At 49.5% G+C, this 13,454-nt stretch overlaps 1 protein-coding gene across 1 annotated transcript in view; it reads left to right on the plus strand.

Moving 5' to 3' along the window:
* The window catches only part of LOC111145979 (dynein axonemal intermediate chain 1), a 59,027-nt gene that overhangs the window by 27,972 nt on the left and 17,601 nt on the right, over positions 1-13,454 (plus strand). Inside the window, exons 9-12 of the mRNA XM_022501329.1 lie at positions 1,285-1,419; positions 4,305-4,389; positions 7,540-7,657; positions 7,926-7,969. Of these exons, the coding sequence (XP_022357037.1) occupies positions 1,285-1,419; positions 4,305-4,389; positions 7,540-7,657; positions 7,926-7,969 (382 nt within the window). The remainder of the gene's footprint in view (positions 1-1,284; positions 1,420-4,304; positions 4,390-7,539; positions 7,658-7,925; positions 7,970-13,454) is intronic.

The following is a 13,454-nucleotide window of genomic DNA, read 5'->3' on the forward strand; positions in this document are numbered from 1 at the left end:
CCTGAGCTCGGGCGCCAACTTTGCTGCTCATACTATAAGATCCTGGGCAAACCATGTCATTCTTAATTTATCAGTTACTGTTTCTTTGTCAAATGAGGACAACAAGCAGCCTCACAGAATTGTTGGAAGGCTCTGAATGAGATAACAAACATTGAATTGTATTGTAGCATGGAGTTTTGGCCCATGGGTGACTCATTACCGTAAGGTGTGTCTATCTGGCCTCCAGGTGGCAGTGACTGCCCAACTCTGGAGAGCATAGAATGTGATCTGGGGTTTTTCAGTCCCAGATCCTTGCTGGTTCCTTTGTTACTATCCTTGGGCTTCTCTTGCTGTCAGATCCAGTTAGCAGGGTTTCCTTAATTTTTTTTTAAGATCTTATTTATTTATTTATTTATTTGAGAGAGAGAGAGAGAGAGAGAGAGAGAGACAAAGGGCACGAGAGGGGGAGGAACAGAAGGTAAGAGGGCAGGGAAAATCTCAAGCAGACTTGGCAATGAGTGTGGAGCCCAACATGGTGCTCAATCCTATGACCCTAAGATCATGACCTGAACCAAGAGTCAAACACTTAACTGACTGAGCCGCCCAGGTGCCCATCCCTTACTTTTGTTTATCTTTTTATGCTCAGAAGTTGTGGTCAGTGCTGTAGATAGCCGACATGAACTAGTGAAGTTTATCACATCTCTATATGGGGAAACATTTTTAAAATGTCCTAGTTCAGGGGCGCCTGGGTGGCTCAGTGGGTTAAGCCTCAGCCTTCAGCTCAGGTCATGATCCTGGGGTCCTGGGATCGAGCCCCACACCGGGCTCTCTGCTCGGCAGGGGGCCTGGTTCTCCCTTCTCTCTGCCTGCCTCTCTGTCTACTTGTGATCTCTCTCTCTCTCTGTCAAATAAATATATAAAAATTAAAAAAAATTTAAATGTCCTAGTTCAGAGTCTTATAAATCACCAAGAAAAACGTGAGCTAGTCTATATTTGCCCATTTGTTTTGCCTAGCAGGGTCTGTAGGTTGGAGCAATACTGATTTCTAGCTGGCAATTGAGCCTCTAAGCTGCAGAGTAGAAAGTTCATCCCAGAGGTGCCCTGAGAGCTTCATTCTTGTCCTAGAGATGACAGCAGAGAAGACAGACATCGAATACATAATTACCCTGGACCAAGTGGAGGATGCTATAGAGGCATGTGACAGGGGTTGACATAGTCTATTCCTCAAGCTCTAAAAGCTGAATAGGAGCTGCCTGGATGAAGATTTTGCCGTGTGATGATCCTTCTCATTTTGCCCTTGCCTAGTGGGAGATCTATGATGCCTATGTAGAGGAGCTTAAGAAGCAGGAAAAGACCAAAGAAAAAGAGAAGGCAAAGACACCAGTGGCTAAAAAAATGGGGAAGATGACCATGAGGAAGATGACATCTATGGAGTCGCAGGTTTGATGGAGGTTTCATGGCTGTGTCACAGAGAATGACTGAGTGGGATCTTGGTCTCTGGGTAGTGAGGAACCTGGCCATCAGGAAGGACTTCACAGACTTTAAGGGGTGTGTGTGTATGTGATAATGCTGAAGTATGAATAGTTCTTTTCTTTTGGGAAGATGTGAGAAGAGCTAGAGCTACCTCTGGCATTCCATACTTCTCCCCAGTCTTATAGGATTCAGGATTGTTGGGCTAGGAGGGTAACAGAAGACATGAATGTTATTGAAAGTCCAAAGTATACCTTGAAAGAGCTCAGGATTCTTCTCAGGATGAGGTGGGATATGAGAATAAAGCACCACCTCCCTGAGCAAGGGCTCCTAAGGTTTGGGAGAGTGATTTGCTCTTCTTGACCTTCAGTCTTTGGGCTTTATTTGTTCAATTTTTTAGGTGAGTCTTACGGGCCAGAAGGCAAGTCAGAGCTGATCACAGTCACCAGCACGTCCAGGCCAATGGGTGTGGTAATTCTGGGGTGGACGTTTACTCCAAAGAACCATATAGGAGTCATTATAAAGGTCATGGCTGGGGGGGGCTCACTGTAGGTATAGCCAGTATAGGTTGGGGATCATCAGGGAAATTATGGTGATAGGTCACCACAGGGAAGATCACCACAGGGAGATGCTGAAAGGCCACTTTTGTCCCTTCCAACAGAGAGAAAGCTGGGTCGGGAGCCAGAGTCACAGTATGGGTATCAGGATGAGTTTGACCGGCAATAGAGTGGGAAAGTGAGGGCCACAGGAAGCCGAAGTCTAGGTTCAGCACCTTGGAGAGCGCCCAGACAGCTCTCTGGTAAGCGGCTCTGCTACAGAAGACAGATCAGTTAAAGGAAATCTTGCTTTGTCTTAGGTATGCCCACTTCCACACAATTTCATGTCCCTGATAAAAGTCACATTTTATGAGAGGTTTGAGGCTTCCCTGCTTTGGCTTAATATGAACTTCTCTAATTCAGTTTCATTCAACTACAGACCAAAACTTGTGATCATGATCATGCTGGGTACTGGAACCCAGAGGTGAAAGATGAAGTCCTTGCCCCATGGCTTGCCCTGTCCAGACCTTTGAATTCCCCTGTACTGTTGCCTAGAGGTTAGTGGCTTTGGAGGATCTGTTGGCCTGGGTCAAGTTTCACTTGAAGATCCTTCAAGGATTTAGCTGTAGGCTGTGTGTTAGGACTATTATTATAGAAACCTTAACTGCAGCTGCCAGGACCCAGAGAACAGAAGAAATGTCCCTGTGGCTGAGACTGAAAACTGTCCTTTGGTCTAAGCCCTTGGTGCCTAACATGTCTATCAGACTTGGTGTCTAATGTGCCCAGGGAAGGGGGACTACACTGGATTCTTCCAGCTTGGTTGACATTGAAGGCTGTGATGCAGGTAGATTCCAGTCCTCTGTACCAAGAAGCTACAGTGGTGGCAGGACATTGTGGGGTGTAAGATACCCCCAACACCAGTGAACACCTTAGTGTGCAACCTCTACACAAGGGAATCGAGCTTTAACTGGGAATCCCAAGTACTGGGCCTGGCTGTCTGTAGAACTGAGTGGCCCTTTGCTCAGGCCCAGCGTATGAACAGAGTGACACCTTTTTTCAGGGACCTGCATCTGATGAGGTTGATATAAAACTCAAGTGCATGGGAGGGGAGAAAGCAGAACAACTCATTGATACCCTGTAGGAAGGTCTACAATGATAGATTTCAGGTTTCTGTCTCATTAATGATTTGGATGAATGTAAGCTTGTCTGGTCTGAAAGATTAGGACAGGAAGGGGAGAAAGGAATCAGAAGCCACAAGTTTAGTCAGAAATAATGAAGAGCTATGTCTGCTCAAGTAGCATAGTATCCAGAACGAGGGAGACAGCAGTCCACCACACTGTCCTCAGAGCACATCTAAAACCTTGAGTCTGCCAGGACCAGGCAAAGGTGGTCAGGCTAGTGAAGGACTGGCTTTCTCCATGGGGCTGCGGGCATGAGACCTGGAGTCCACAGAGTTGAGTTTAGATCCTGTCTTTGCTACTTATTATCTGGGTTCTTCTGGCCTGTTTCCTCATTGGTAAAGACATCCTACTGATACTTACTTTGCAAGATTGTTGTGAGAACCCAAGATCGTGTACAGTTGCTAGTATAGTAGAAGTTAGGTAACTTAACTAAAGTTGCCACTTGGCTCCTAATCCACAGAATGGGAAGGGAATGCAGGTCTGTGTATCTCCAGAAGCCATCCTCTTCCTGATGCCAACACTCCTAGGAAATCTCATTTTCAAGAGCCATGGGCCTGGCCTTATTGAGCACCTTGAGGGTTGCACCTGGACAAAGCCTTGGGTTAGGAGTTGCTTCTGCCTCGTACTCCCTATGTACAAGCATATCTCTGTCCCCTCTCTGGGTTCTATCTCTTCCTCAACTCTTGACTAAATAAGTTGGATCAGAAGCTCTCTGAGGCCTTTAATGAGAGTCTTTGTCATTGTCTGAGATGATGAAACCTTTCTGTCTCCACTAAAGAAGACTCTTACCTTCTCTTTTCCATTCTTCCCTCCAATACCCTTCCTGGACTCTCTCCAAAGTCCCGTGTTGTACACCAAGATATGCCTTCGCCAGAACAAGTTCAGAATGAAAGATCATGAGGCAGGCTGTGCCCAGGAGCCAAGTATGGCAGTGCAGACTCCTTATGCCACATATGAGCTGGGCATTCCCAAAAGGGGGTGGTGACATGAGCTGCTCCTTGAGGCATGAAGAGATTTCTTTACAGAGCTATCTTAGGTGGGTGGTGTCAGAGAGACAATTGCACCTCTGGGCTGTGGCTTGAGGCATAAGCTCTGCAGGAACTAGCTATGAAGACCTGTGACCTCTGTATCTCCACAGAGTGATGACATCACCAAAGTGACTCAGGCTGCTAAAATTGTGGAGCGGATGGTCAACCAGAACACATATGATGATGTTGCTCAAGGTAAGATTTAACGTGCTGGCAACTACTCTTACTGCTTGTATTAAAAGAATTCCTCAGGGGGCGCCTGGGTGCTCAGTTAGTGGAGCATCTGACTCTTGATTTTGGCTTGGGTCATGATTTCAGGTTCCTGGGATCAAGCCCTACGGTCTCTGGGCTCAGGAGGGAGTCCGCTTCTCTCCTACTCCCTCTCCCTCTGCCACACACACACACCCTTCGCTCACAAGTGCTTCCTAATTCTTGTCTCTACTGTGTCCAGCTTGGGGACAATATAAATGCTAGAATGCAGACTGAAACAGCTCTGGGGATCCTCAGGAATGGAGGAAGGGAAATGAGGAATGAGTGGCAGCAGTCAAGGAAGGCAGAAGGGAGGGCTAAGCTAGGTGCCAAGGGATAAGCAGAGTCTGAATGGGAGATTAGCAAAAGGGCAGATGTTCTGGGAAAGGAACAGCATAAGCAGTCACTCGGTGGTAAAAACAAATCGAATGGACTCTGAGGACAAAGGGCAGCAGACTCAGTGACTCAAGCAGGAGTTTGTTGGAAAGTAGTGAGAGTTCAGACTACAGAGGTGGTTGGAGTCCAGGCTACAGGGCCTGGACTATCTCAGGGAATCTGAGCTTTTCTGCAGAGAGTTCAAAGGTCCTGTCCAGGCAGCAACACAGTCCAGTGAAAGGTCAGCTGGAGAAGGATGCAATGGGGCAGAATACAGGGACAGAGACCAAGGTGAGGTTCAGCTAAGGGGTAGAATGGGCCTCATCCCACCTTTTCCAGGGGTAAAGAAAAGGAAGCAGTTGTAATTGTGAAAATCCAGCATCAGCATTCCCTGGGAATGGCCCAGGTACTGGACATTGTGCTATGCAACTTACACATATTACTTTACATCATCCTGACCTCCATGCTATTGGGTGAATACCATTATTCTCTCCATTTCATAGGTGAGAAATTTGGGCCATTGCCACTTGTTCACAACCGCAGCCAGTATGAGGAGTGAGTGGAGCCACTGGGACTTGAACACAGGCCCTTTGGATCTATAGCCTAAGTGCTCCAGTGCAAGGCTACAGAGCCACTGAGCTTGAAGAGACATTTCAAGTAAACATTCAATAAGTCTATGCTGGTGATTAATTAGTGATGAAGTGAAGAAAGAGATTGATTCAGAAATGCTTAAATCCTGGGGGCCTGGGAAATTCTGGTGTCTTTGACAGAGCCAGGGAAACAGAATCCTTCCCATGGCATGAACAGCACATTCCCAAGTGGCTTGTATTTCCCTAAGAGGTTGTGCATTTATTTGGAGCAGCTGCCTCCCCAAAGTTGGCAGCTCCTCGCTGCTGGCTGGTCTCCTTTGCTGACAGCCTAGGGCTCTTCTTGGTGACTTGATGCTCATTGCTCACCCATAGGACATAGAAACCAGGGCTGCCAAGACCAGCAGCCTAAACAAGCCCCCTTGTTATCATTCAGGCTGGAAAACGACCTTGAGTGCTTTTCAAAGCTGTCAAAGTACACAGCAGCTGTGAATGAATTTGTCACTCACACAGCTTGGCTTCCTGAAACCCAGCCTCTGCAACCAGCCCACCAAAGGGCTGCGAACACGATTAATATCCATGGAGAAACTGGCCTTGGTGAACCTTTTTCATTTATAAGAACACAATCACATAAAAATGCATTGAACTTTGATTTTTTTAATTGCACACTCTTTTCCCAAAGGGAAAGTCTAATCATGAAGAAGTGAAAACAGAAAAGTGTTACCAATTAACCTCCTCTCTGAAATGAGGTATTTTCAAAGACAGCCTAAGCTTGGGGCTCTCCTATATGATCAAGGCTCATGCCTCTGATCGCTCTGATTTTTTGTTGTTGTTCCGAGACATTTTTGAGGTTTGAATGTGGTCCCACAACCTCAAGGCTGGGCCAGTGCCTAGGCATGTCCTTGACCGTGTCGGATGAGAGGATTCATTTTCTAATGGGTCACCCCTGTTTGGAAAAAAAGACTGAGAAATTTTTCACTTCTGGTGATTTATTTCATTGTGTTCTTTGAACAATCATTGGGTGTCTGCTCTGTGCCTGGCACTATGCTAGGCACTGCAGGTCCAGAGATGACTAGAACATGCTGCTTGCTCCCCAGGAGCTGTCTGGTAGGGGAGACGGGCAAAAGGATCAATAGAAGCAACACAGCATGGCAGACGTTTCAGCAGAGAAGAGGCAGGGCTGGAATGGAGGAAGAGATGAATTCTGCTTAACAAGAAAATGAAGGCCTCACAGAGAAGGAGTTTAATCTGGATCTGCAGTTAGTGGGAGTTTGCCAGGAAGATGGAGGAGTAGAACATTCTAGACACTATTTGATATAGAGGTTAGGTGAACACCTGACTGCAAATGACATGGCAGTCGTGGCCTGGACCCTTGGTTTGACCAGGGAGCCTGTGCAAGCAGAGTCATTGAGGGGTTTTCAGTGGGGGGGAGGGGTGGTGTGGTGAGGTGATTGATTTGTTCTCATTCTGGTAGCTCTGGGGAGTGGGCACTGGAGGAGGAGTTACTGGAGGTGGGGATACCAATTAGGAGGAGGATGTAGTAATGCAGGTGATGGTTCTTGGGACCTGGGCAGTGGCTTTGGGTTTGGAGAGAAGTGAATGGATTAAAAAAAGTCATCAGAAGGACAATATGAGATATGATGTAAAGAGATCAGTCAATGATTACCAGGTTTCTATTTAGCCAAATGACAAGACAGATGGAGCTTCTACCTAAGTTAGAGGAAACGGGAGGCAGAGATAATTTAGGGCAGGAGATGAACTTGAATCCAGAGAACCCATTTCAGGGATCCAGGCAGCTTCACCACAGTGGGGCTTAGCAGCGGGTGTGAAGATGGACAAACCTGGGATTTTATCTAAGAGGACATGTCTACTTTATTGTAAATTGCCTCCAACAACAGTGATGACAGTAACAATAACATATAGAGAGCTGACTATGTGCCAGCTATTTTTCTAAGTACTTTACATATATTAACAATTAATCCTCACGACAGTCCTTTGAGATAGGTACTATTACTATTCCCACTTTGAAACACAAGAGTCTGTTTTGGCCAAGGAGGTACAGACAGAGAGTGGCAGGCCTGGGTTTGTCATAAAATGGCAGTCCCAGGGCTGATTCAGCCTGGGTGTGTTTAAGATTTTAAGTACTACGAGGATGCTGCTGACGAATACCGAGACCTGGAGGGTACGCTGCTGCCGCTTTGGAAGTTCCAAAACGACAAAGCTAAGCGCCTGGCTGTCACCGCCCTCTGCTGGTGAGTATGGACATTGCAGCAAACCCAGAGGCCCTGAGCGCCTGAGCTGGGGCACTTCTACTGCTCTTAACCACTCTGAAGATGACGCGTAGCATTATAGAAAAGAAGGGACTGGGATTCTTATGGGATTGTGCGATCAGCCCATGTCTCTAAAGTCAACAGTAGATGTCTTTAGTGTAGTTAGGCACCAGTGTTCGTGGGAAGGCTCATGTCTATTGGGAAAACCACGTTCATTTCCTGGGCCAACGGATTCATATTTCTTTTGCAGGAATCCAAAGTACAATGATCTGTTTGCAGTGGGACATGGCTCCTGTAAGTAATCTGGCTATTTGTTCATTTGCTCACTCAATCAGCAAACACTTAAGGACCTTAAGCACCAGTGCAGAGAGCTCTTTGTGAGGTGTGAAAGACATAAGAGGACTGAGATCTAGTCACTGTCTTCAGGGGCTTCCAGTCTGATGGGGAATACAGACAACCATACCAGCAGTTAGCACTGAGTGAAGGACTATGCCAAAGTGAACCCTAAAGGTTTTATTGTAGTGAAGGAAGAGGGGAGAGCACTTCTGGCCGAGGAACCAGCATATGCAAAGGTCTGGAGGCACAAGAGATATGGGAGGAAATAAAGCTGCTGAGGGAGCCAGGGTTGGCCCCCGAATGGCTTGGTAAACAACTCCAAGAAGCTTGGAGATTCTCCTGAGGAGAGTTTTATGACATTCTCCTGAGGGGAAATCACCGAAGGAATTTAAGAAGGGCAGGGACAGAACCAGGGCAGGGGGAAATGGCAGGCATGAGACTGGGGGCTGGGAAACCACTTGGGAGACTGATGAGGATCCCCAGGAAGAGATGGTAGGACCTGGACCATGACTGTGGCATAGGAATGGAGAAATAGGTTTGGGAAGCTTGAGAAAGTGGACTGGACCAGACCTGGGGAAAGACTAGAGGTGAGGCTGGGAGAGGGAACGTTCCTGATCTGGATCCGGAGCAGGCAGGGGTTGGGGAAGGTAGGTGCTTGATGTTCATCATTTGGCCTGTGGGCCCTGGAAGACCACTATTGTCCAGGCTGTTCCCGCCCCTGCCAGTCCGCCCTCATCCCTGAGGCAGGAGGCAGCACCGTGGTAACTGTGTGGTAGTTTTGCTTTCCTTTCATATTCTGTGTTCCCTGAAGAAGCCCCTACCTCCGTGCTGGGCTGGACATTCCCCCTTCCTAACGGGAGAGGGCCCCACACTTCATGTTAGCAGAATCTCCCCCGGCTAACGGCCTGTTCTCTGGCTGGGAGAATCAGCATCTATGAACAGAAAAAACCCTTCCATTCTCCAAGCTTCTGCTGGCTGGCAGACGTGCAGGCTCCTGGTCTCTGCCCCTCAGACCGCCTGTGCACCCGGCCCATTCTTTCCCAGAGGCTGGGGGGTGGGAGGGAGGGCAAGGAGGGGTTGGTGTTTATTATTCCTCTCAGGGAGGAGACCTTGGAGCTGCTCCCAGTCTCGTGGTCTGTGCTGCCTTTGAGGATGCCCTAAATGCCCGCTTTGTGTCCCTACTTCTGAGGGTGGGCTGCTGCCAGGCTGGAAGCACCCTCCCCTTCTGGCAGGGAGCTAGCACATTCCTCCCCCTCTGCTGCAGCTACTGGGCCTGGAACAGGGCCTGGGGGCTGGGCTGGCCCTCCCAGGAGTGGGTGTGGACCCCCTATGAGGCTGTGTTGGCTCAGGCTCTCTGCCCAGGACTGAAGCTGGGCTGAGGCAGGCTCCCTAGCAGGTGGGAGGGGACACTGGCTCAGGTCTAGCCCCATCCTCCTCCCACGCAGGGCCAGAAGCAGGGTCAGCTGGTTGGGTTCAGGCAGAGGCTGTCCCCAGCGGCCGCTTTAGCCAGGAGCAGTAGAGAAAAGTAACCCAGCCCTCAGGCATGGAGGACTCCAAGCCTGGCTGGCCCAGGAGCCTCCTTCAGGCAAGCACTCACCCAGGGAGGCTCTCTTTGTCCCTCGCTGGCCGCATTCACACGCCTGGGCAGCATCAGTCCATTGTAGAACTTCTGGCCGAAGGGGTACTGCCCGGTGGTGAGACGTGGGGCCAGAAGCTGCTCTGAGCCTTGGCTTCCTTATTAGTAGCCTGAAGAGGCTGACACCTGCTGGATCTTCACCCCAGGGCATTGCTAGACTTACCAGAAAGAAAAGCAAACATGCCCTGTGAACTCTAGGAACCACCCACATATAAAGGACAGCCTGGGGGCACCTGGGTGGCTCAGTGGTTTAAAGCCTCTGCCTTCGGCTCAGGTCATGATGCCAGGGTCCTGGGATGGAGCCCCACATCCGGCTCTCTGCTAGGCAGGGAGCCTGCTTCCCTTCCTCTCTCTCTGTCTCCCTCTCTGCCTACTTGTGATCTCTCTCTCTCTGTCAAATAAATAAATAAAATCTTTAAAAAAAATTAAAAAAATAAAGGACAGCCTGTCATTCTGTCCCCTAGCTTTCCTGCAGGACTCTCAGGGGACCCAAGCGGAGAGAGGGGGCTATGGGGATGGAGGAGAACCAGACAAGGCCCCTACCTCCTCTAGAGCACAGGCCCAGGAGTAGCAGGGGTGCTATGGGCTGGGCCTCCGCAGGCACGGGGTTACTGACCAGCTTGCCCATGGGCGTGACTAAGGTGGGACAATGGCAAGAGTGAATACTGGGACTTCTGGGAATCTGTCAGTGAGGCTGGGCAATGGCTAGAGAAATATGATGTGGAGTAAGTTTTTTTCAGAGTTCTTTTGTTTGTAAGCTAAGAAAGTCCTGAGAATGTTTCAAAGGCTGATAAGGAAAGAGCCAAAAGAAAGTGAGCTGAAAATGGCCCAGGGCCCTCCATATCTCCGCAGAGGGTGGGACTCAGAAGGGCTCCTGCGTTCACTTCTGAGATCACCTCTGGGAGTCCTGTGCTCTCCAGTGCCCAGATGCCCCCTTGGAAGAAAAAGGGCAAAGCTGAGGCAGGCGAGGGGCACCCTGGTCACCGATGAGGTCACTGAGAGGAGCGGCTGGCTCACCAGCGTCCAGCACACTGTCTGGGGAAACTCCCGATGCCAGCCTCCTAGCATCAGCCTTTGCCTCCTACAAACACTGGAGTGAGAATTTGGGTTGGATCCTGATGAGCTCAGCCCAGGACTCTTTTTGCCTGGCATTCCCAGACATTTATTCTATAATCCAGCTAAAAAGGACTTTGGCGGCGGCAGGCTCATATCTAAGAAGGACTGGGGCCAGTCTCCTATTTGAGCACAGAGCAGGCTGGCTGGAGCCAGGCCAGGCCAAGGGCAAGTAGGTAAGGAAAAGGGGGTCCAGGCACTTGCCCGCAATAGCACAGAAATATTTGCATCTGTCTTCCCTGCGTGGGTGCCAGGGAGGATGCAGGGACGGGGGCAACTCAAGCTGCATAGAAAGCAAAGACTGGGCTGCCCCTGGGGCCAGGCTCCGCATCTCAGCAGAGTGGAGAAAGGCCGTGAGCAGGTGAAAGCAGATGGAGGAAAGCCGGAGGCCAAGGGAAAGAAGGCTAGGAAGGGGCAGCCCATGGGGCAAAGCAGAGATACAATTATGTCGGCCTGTGGCACTGAAGGGGTCCTTTCCAGCCCATCAGCTGCTTGATAGCAGGGAAATGGGAACTCCTCATGGTCTGTTGGGCGGGGATGGTGGAAGAGATCCTGGTCTCTCTGTGTGGTCCTGATCAGCTCACACAGAGATGAGGGGGAAGCCGCCCAGTGGGCCACATCTAAGAAAGAAAGAGGAGTCAGCTGTCCCTCAGCCTGGCCTCCCTCTGGGGGCAGCCCTCAAGAGGAGCCAAAGTCAGGCTCTGAGTCCCCACACGGAACCCTTTCCCCCTCTGTCCCACCACATCCTGGTCTGTCTCTGAGCTTGCCGCGGCCAGAGACACACTCATAGGGATTTAAATCTTTCCTGATCATTTATTTGTCAGCTTCACTAATTAAGCAGTGTTAATTTCATTTATTGAAAATGGAAATTCATCCACCTCATTTCTCCCCGTTCATCCTCCACATGCAAAATCCATCACTCCTCAGCTGCAGGCTGTGTAAAATTTACAGGACTAATTATGTTGTCAGGTCTCTTTGTAAATACAGTCCATAAAGGCCACTGTGCTTGCTGGGTTGTAGTGCAAGGGCATTCCCGTTGTTAGTTTAATTACTGGTTAGTTATTTAGGTTCTCAAATGTTTGCCTAATTTTCCCTAAATCAAATTAAATGTCCCGCTTGATGTATTCTGTCTCCAAGGCCTTGCTCTTATTTCCCACACTTCTTAAATATGACTTCTCATCGGAAGAAAGTGCTCAGAAAAGCCCAGTTACCTGAGAGGCTGAACCCAGCCCGGCACCACGGCCTCTGGGCCAGGCTGGAGGTTTGGAACCCTTTAGCACTGATGCCCTTTCCTAGTGACCCCTGGGATAGTCCCCTGCCTTTGGAGACTGTGAAAATCCTAATCCACGGGGCATTTCTGTTCCTGGAGTGCAAGGTGGCAGGGTGGGTGTGGGAAGTGGAGGGAGGGTTTCATTATTGTTATTAGAAGAGCTGGGGATCATGGCACCCAACCCCTCCCCCAGACTTCTAGAGACACGGTTTCCAAACCATCCCAGGAAAAGCTATCATCTCTGGGGCTTCTCCCTCTGGTTCCTTGAAGTAGAGCTTGGGTCAAACTTCCCAGAATGCCTACGACATATTTTTCTCATTGCTACTGTAACAAATTCCTACAAACATAATGGCTTAAAACAACACCCATCTCTATTATTTCACAGTTCTGGGGTCAGAAGTCTAAAGTGGATTCTGCTGAGCTGAAGTCAGTTGTCAGTGCGGCTTCATTCCTTTTGGAGGCTCATGGGCAACATCCATGTCCTTACCTTCTCCAGCTTCTAGAAGCTGCCAACATTCAATGGCTTGTGGCCCCCTTCCAGCCAGCAATTGCATTATTCTGACATCTGCTTCTATTCTCCACCTCCTTCTCTGACTCTCCTGCCTCCCTCTTTCCCTTATAAGAACCCCTGTGATTACATTAAGTCCACTCACATAATGCAAGATAATCTCAAGGTCTTTAACTTAATTAGAGCTGCGAAATCCCTTTTGCCTGCTCAGTAACATAGTTATGGGTTCGAGGGATTAGGACATGGACATCGAAGGTGGTGTTATTCTGCCTACCGCAGTTCCCCTCCAAATGCCCCTTGCATGACTTAATAAGGGAATCGTTAAACGGCGGCTGCCTTGGAGTCCACCCTGGGCTGGCCTCATTTGGAAAGCCACAGTAGGAGAGGGGAGGCCTGCTGTCTGAGGCTGGCTCGGTAGCCTGTCTCTGCAGCTTGGCATCTACTTCCCTCTGACCTGGCTTTAGCCCAGCACCCCAACATGCCCTTTGTCTGCCTTTCCTTCCCCGAATCCCGAGCAAGAGCCTGGCCTTCTCCTGACAGCCAGAACTCTCCAGAGCAGCCCCCTGTGATCTAGAGTCATTACTTCAGGGCAGGGGTAGAGCTCTGGGACTGAGCAAGCCCCCCCTTATCCCCCCAGTGGCTGCAGTTCAAGAAGACATCCATCCTCGCTCTTCATTGGGCATGACTCTGCCAGGGGCTACCGCAGAGCCGAGGGAGGGACAGTTTGGTCGGGGTGGAATTGAGCCCCTCCACCCCTGAGAGCACGGCTTTCTGAGAACTGCCAGATCAGACTCTATACAGAGTTTGACTCTCTTTCCCTGATTGTTGTGGATCATAGAGGGTCAGAGTCAGGGAGGTTTTAGAGATTATCCAGCAGAGCAGAGGGAGAAAGAGGGAACCCTCCCAATGGAGAGAG

The sequence above is a fragment of the Enhydra lutris genome, unplaced genomic scaffold (assembly GCF_002288905.1).
Source record: "Enhydra lutris kenyoni isolate GAN:26980312 unplaced genomic scaffold, ASM228890v2 scaffoldscaffold13, whole genome shotgun sequence".
Lineage (NCBI taxonomy): Eukaryota > Metazoa > Chordata > Mammalia > Carnivora > Mustelidae > Enhydra > Enhydra lutris.